This window comes from Falco peregrinus, chromosome 5 (genome assembly GCF_023634155.1).
Source record: "Falco peregrinus isolate bFalPer1 chromosome 5, bFalPer1.pri, whole genome shotgun sequence".
In the NCBI taxonomy this organism is placed as follows: domain Eukaryota; kingdom Metazoa; phylum Chordata; class Aves; order Falconiformes; family Falconidae; genus Falco; species Falco peregrinus.
Window position 1 is genome coordinate 25643264 of NC_073725.1, and position 6620 is coordinate 25649883.

Sequence of the window (6620 nt, forward strand, 5' to 3'; positions counted from 1 at the left end):
GCTACCACTGAGGGATTTAATGTTTCTTTTCCTTTCTTTTCCTGGTACCATGGGAATTCTTTGGGTGGCTGTAGCAAAGGGGATGTTCTCCAGCTTTGCATTATCCTCCACACATAGGCTTGAGATGTGGACAAGCTCGATATCTGGAAGGGCCTTGAAAACGTCCACTCTGCGGTGCTTTCTTGAGCACTTCTCATCATCAAAGAGCCTGGATCCAGACCAGCTGCACAAGTCACACAGGCCTGTGCCTCACAGCAGTACAGGCTGGGGAGGCAGAGGCCCAGCCTCACCACAGCCCCCAGGTGCTGCTGCTGAGTAGGCTGAGCTCAGAGCTCCAGGCAAGCAGTGGCAGGGAGGGATGTGCCCCTCACAGCACCGCCCATGTTTCTATGCGCTGCTGCGTGCTGTGGGCACCACTGTGGGCTCAGTGCACAGAAATAGGCAGCGCTGTCCTGGAGCTCAGCATCCCGCACATGCAGAACCACCTGGGAGGTCTCCACAGACAGTGAAGACGAGAACCTCCCTGAATCCACCTGCGGTTTCCATTTGTACACTCCCTGCAGCAGCATCTGAGGGGACTGCGTCTGGCGCTGCTGGTACCAGAAGATGTAGGGATTGGTAAAACTGGTGGAGAAATTGCAGCGCAGAGCTGTGCTGTGTCCCGTCTGGATGGTCATTTCTGCAGGGAACTGGAGCACAGAGTCCTTTTGGGCATGACCTGTAAAGCCAGAAACTTCTTTCAGCCTTGCTTGCCTGTGCACCAGTCCATCTGTCACTTCCTGGGCTTGCTCACTGTCCCCGCTCTCCATCTCACTTTTCCCAGGCTCTGAGATGCTGAGCTGCTTGTCCCTGCACCCTTCTTTCTGCAGCTGCTTGCCACTCCTCACCGCCCAGATCATCCTGCTTTCCAGCAGTGCGCACATGTCTTTCCAGCCACTCTTTCTCTCCGTATCTGCCTCTGAGCTATGTTAACTGCTGCTGTCTCCTTCAGCAGCAGCAGCCATGAGCTGTCCTTCTCCCACCTCTGACTGTATCTTCTTGCTAGCGAAGCTCCTCCATATGACACACCACGTCCTCTGCCCTTGCCCTGTCCCTGTACAGCATTTCAGCTCTCCTTGACTCTAGTTAGCCTTCTCTGTTTGTCCCCCGAGGTTTAGAGACAGCCCTGCAGAGGCTGGTAACCTTTTCTCCAGCACACCTAGGAGAGAAGCTCCTAGATGCCACACAGCTCCGTTCCCCAGCGTCTTCCCTCTTTCAGGCTTGGACTGTATTAGCAGCACACTCAAGAATGCTCGGTACCTGCAAATGCAGGGTAAAGTCTTGTCCTTCCTCTTATGCTCGTTACTCCTGACATCTCCCACATTATTTGCCATACCCACCTGCAGCCCCGGCTCTCCCTACAGAAACACTCCCTGATCCCCCAGGCCGTCAGGACTGACACCTCCGTGCTTCCACCACCAGCTGCGCAAACTCTTGCCTCGTTCACCCCAGCCTGGAAGTGGCATCTCACCAAAGGCTGCCAGTCCCGCCAGGGCTGCCAGCACAATCAGGGCCATGTCACGCTCTCCCTTCACGGGGTGTGCAGGCACCTGCCAGCCGGAGGGACCTGATGCTTGCAACTTCACCTCTTCCTCTGCCTCTGCCCGATCAAAGAGGCCTCCAAACCACAGCCCAGAGGGTGGAGCAAAACTCTCTCCCTGCTGCTCCAGGCAGGCCTCGTTGCACCTGTCCCCCAGCCTCTACCACCAGAACGTTCTCCAGAGCCTCGTGGTGTAGGTACCGTCCATCAGAGGGAATGGCATCCCTGGTGATCTTCTCCTGGCATCGGACCCAGGACCCATCGCACACTCTCCCTTCCCCTCTGGCCGTGGAGCAGGAACCTGAAGAGAAACATCTCTGTAAAGAGCATCTGCTGCAGAAACCAGCCGCACAGGGACAGGCACGCTCCCGCACTCTGGCAGGGGGAGGACACTGCCACACAGCTCTCCGTTGTACAGGCAGTCCCCCTGTGTCCCTTCACCTGCCCACATTAGCCACAGGCGCCAGGTGCTTGTCCCACCCTGGGCCCCAGAACCGCTATCCCCAGGCAAGCCAAAGGGCTGCTCGGTTTTACTGCCTCCTGCTCCTGGAGCAGGGCTCCTCTGCCACTTCTCACCCAGGGCCCTTGGCTCACACAGCTGGCAGGGACTGCAGAAAACAGCTGGCGAGCGCAGCAGCCCCCATTCACAACCCCGCTCCCACAAGGCCTTCAGGGTCCTGCTGCTCAGCCGAGGCCGTGGCAGAAGGACGGTGGGCTGCCCTCTGCTCTCCAATGTCTGCAAACCTGCCAGGGGCTCCTGGTAATGCACTGTAGCTGCCACCACAGTCCCCAGCTGAGGCAGGACGAAGGGCTGAACCTTTCCCCTCTGCCTCTCAAGCCTGTGCACATGAACTTTCACAGCTGCGTCAGCTCCTGCAGCCGCACCAGCCTCGCTGGGGACTGGCTGGGACCAGGAGCCAACTTTGACATCTAGATGAACACGCCAACCAAATGTTTTATATATATATATATATGTATGTATTTAGTATCCAATCATTGGTAAAATATGCATGATCATTAGTGAAAGATGTAGCTTAGATAGAATATAATCATTTGCAAAGATGGAGTGCATCCTTCCTTGCTTAGAGGCAGGTGGTCAAGGCTGTGAAACCAGATATATGGCCTTCTATGGAAACCGGTGGTTAAAATCAAGTAGGTAAGGGAGGCTCCCTTGGTTCCTCCTGGTAGCCCTGGCCAGGCTTTGGTGGGATCTGTGAGGAGTGTGAAACCAGATGTCTCTGCATTTGAAATCAGGTGATCTTGTTTATTCAGCACTATAAGAGCTGGACCCTCTGACAGTGACTTTGGAGACCTCACCTATGAGTGGATGCCCTGTGTAGGACCTCCCAAATGCCGGGACAGGCTCTCCAAATCCTCACTGTAACCAGGGCTCCCAGCAGCTGTGGACCCGGATGACGGTAAAGTATTAAGGCAATTGGTGATGTATCTTTCTTAACCGCTGTAGCCTGTCATAGGCAGCAGTGATTAGGTGCATTGCCTTGTTTTATTCTTGCTGTATCCTTTCACTTACTACTTGTTTCACTTCCTATTCTATTTTTTAAAATGTAAGTAAAGATAAACTCACTTCTTTAACTAGGGGTCTCTTTTCGTTGTACTGACCCGGTCTATGGCAAAACACCTCTCTGCAGGAGGCCTTCCCACAGCAGCAGGAGCAGGCTGGAAGTGGACTGTGAAGCCGGGGCAGCCAGTTTGTAATTGTGTGCCTGAGCCAACGTTACAAAGGTACCAGCAAGAAACCACTTCTCCTTGTGGATTCAAAGCAATGGCTTGCCCCCAGGCTGTCTCAGTTGTGACTTTCTGTTCTAACAGGGCCTGGCTATGTTAGTGGGGTGGAAGAGATCCCCAGCCCCTGCCTGCTGAGCAGCAGCAATGCCTGGCTCATGTGGCAGGAGGACCTCTGCTGCCTGCCTCCCTGTGCAGACCCAAGAGGAGTCGCTCCTCGCCAGGGACCACGACTGAAGGGCAATGTTTTATCAGGGCATTTCACTTGCATGTCTGAAATCCTTTTTCCCTAGCTGTGCTACAAGGAACCATCACCTGCAGCAGCACAGCTGCACTTCCTAACCCAACCACAGTAAACCTTGTAACAAGCTGGAGTTCCTTCTTAATGAGGATAGCACCTGCAATGGTCCTTGTAGAAGAGGGAGGGATGGCATTTCTCCATACAGACGAGTAAGCCATTTGGCCACAGCACCGCCAAAGCGCTGCTCCTGGCCCTTGGCATGCCCCCTGGTTTGCCTGCCCGACCGAGGAGATCTTGGACATGGAGGAAACGGGTACAGAATCCATGCAGGTTTTACAGTCCAAACTAAGGGCGCTGCTGCCAGAGGTTCTGGGGTTTTTTGATGGTGATTTAAACCACCTACTGATGGAGCTGCCATGGTTCTTTACACCTCTCTTACTCCCCTGCTGATTGCCTTGATTTATACCCTGAGAACTCAGGATGTCCCAGCTGCTACTATCTGCTGATTTGCAATCAACTTCTGTCCAGCTTGCGGTGGTTCACAGTAGCAATGATGTCAGATCTGTTTCCAATGGAAGAAAATGCTCTAAAAGCATGACCAACCGCAATGGAGTAATCCTTCTGTGGATGCGATCTGCACAGTGTCCTGTGCCCTGGCTGTGGCCTGCTGATGTAAGGGGGAGTTTGTGAGCATTGTGGACTGTCTGAGAAGGGCATATATGACTGTTAATTGAAAACACTTGATTCACAGAGGTGAGGAGTGGAATGTATTTGGTTTATGGGGCAAGGTTATGGTAGCAGGGGGGCTGCCGGGGTGGCTTCTGTGAGAAGATGCCAGTCAGTGCCACCCCATGTTGTTCAGAGCCAGTTTCAGGTGGCTACAAGACGGACCTGCCACTGACCAAAGCTGGGCCAGTCAGTGACGGTGGTGGCGCCTCCACAATAATACATTTAAGAAGGTTGAAAAAGTGGTGCACAAGAGCATGTGGGAGAGAGGAATGAGAATATGGGAGAGAAACAACTCTGCAGGCACTGAAGTCAGCAAAGAAGGAGGAGGGGATGAGGTGCTCCAGGTTCATGTGTGGCTCATGACACAGGTTGTCCCTGATGAGCTGGTGATGCAGCTTGTCCCCCTGCAGCCCATGGAGGTTAAGGGTGGGGCAGACATCCACCTGCAGCCCATGGAGGAACCCATGCCACAGCAGGTGGATGTGCCCTGAAGGAAGCTGTGACCCCATGGAGATCCCATCATGGAGCAGGCTCCTGGCAGGAGCTGTGGCCCTGTGGAGAGGAGCCCATCATGGAGCAGGCTTCTGGCAAGATCTGTGGCCCTGCAGGGGACCCATGCTGGAGCAATCTGATCCTGAAGGACAGAACACCACAGAAAGGACCCACGCTGTAGCTGTTTGTGAAGAACTGCAGCCCATGGAAAGGACTCATGTTGGAGAGGTTGGAGAAGGACAGTCTCCCACGGGAGGGACCCCACACTGCAGCGGGGAAAGACAGCTATTTTTCCTCACCTCAAAGTGCTATGAAAATTTCTTTCTCTAAAGCTAGGTTCTATTCATTATTCTATTTTTTTCCTGAAAGGAGTCTTGCAGCTTAATCCTTAAAGTAATTTTTTTCAAGTTTTGTTTTTTTCTAATACCACTGCAGGAAAATTTTATATTGTTTAAGTAAAGAAAGTGTCTGCTACAGTTGCATTGGATCAACATCTCTTTTTTTTTTTTTTTCCAACAAGTGAATGAGTGCAACCAAGGTTCTCCCAGGACTCATACAGGAGAAGAAAGCACTGATTCAGCTCTGTGCACTGACGAGCAGGTGAAGGAGCTGCTACTAATTTGAAAACTACATACGTTCTTCCATGCCAGTTTTGCAATGGAGAAGAAAAACATCCCTTACTGTTTTGATATCTAGGTCCACACTTTCTCATTTGCAAAGCAAAGCCATTGCTTTGAGAGACTGATTAGAATTACCTGGAACAAAGTTTATTTTAACATAGGAACTTTTTGTTAGCTGATAAAACACTCACTGTGTCTTGATTAATACTACTACATGATTTCATCAACACACTTCTATTTCAAGGGGCCCAGTTCTATTTTATTTTCCAGTAACACATTCTTATCTAATTCCTATCTCTTATTTAGAGATGAGAATCTAGAATTTCTACAGTGTTTACTTATCACATGAGGACACCAACCAATCCCTTTTCCATGGTTACCAGCAGTTTCCAAAGATGTGACAGTTTGCTCCAACCCTCAACTGGCCCTGAACAAGGAGGAAAATAAAAAGGTTTAATAAATGTGAGAAAGACCACACTGAGGGATTAGGGAAGCCAGACAAACTGGTGCAACTTTCTTGCCCATTGATTTGAAAAGAATGCTGTTAGATTAGCAAATCATTTGCTAATCTTTTTAGCCAAAGGGCTAAGGCAGTGTCATTGGCAGCTTCATAACACACCTCAAAACAAAAACCAGATATTACAGCTCACGGTCTGAGGAAACAGCATCAACGATTAAGACAGCTGTAACAGGGAAGGCATGGTAAGTGACAGTTGTCTGAATTGTTAATAATTTATCATGGTTCCATTTCAATTCTGACATTTTCCATGACTTGGATTATGCCCAGTATGATGAAATCATAACGTCACCCATCACACCAGCATAACTGTTGACTTTGCAATAAAAGCTGCCAGACAACATACAACAGAGTTACACAAGCGAGGGAAGTGCACAATGATTTCACAGGCAGTTTTGAACTGGGCACTTGACTCATTTCTCATGCTGAAAACCTCTCTCCAAAGCATTTACCATCTTTCACTAAGATCCAGCATTAGTTCTCTCCTGTGCCTCACGCTTTTCTTTAGCCACCCACAGCACATGGAGCTGCACTGCGAGCTTGCAGACCTGTATGCCAGCCTCATGTCCCATTTCTGTCACCTAGTTTTTAGGTAGCATTTCTCACTAATTAAAAAGGCCCAGTGATTCCTTGTCACACATCACACTTGAGTCACAACATCCATTTATTATTTCTGAACCATTATATCGGTACGGATTA

The 6620-nt window shown here is 50.5% G+C and overlaps 1 gene segment (V, D, J or C); it reads right to left on the minus strand.

The window, feature by feature from the left end:
- Positions 1–226: 226 nt before the first annotated feature.
- LOC129784552 (T cell receptor alpha variable 1-2-like) lies at positions 227–1824 on the minus strand. The segment is given in 2 exon segments: positions 227–718; positions 1511–1824. Coding segments are annotated over 2 exon segments (438 nt in total).
- Positions 1825–6620: the final 4796 nt, after the last annotated feature.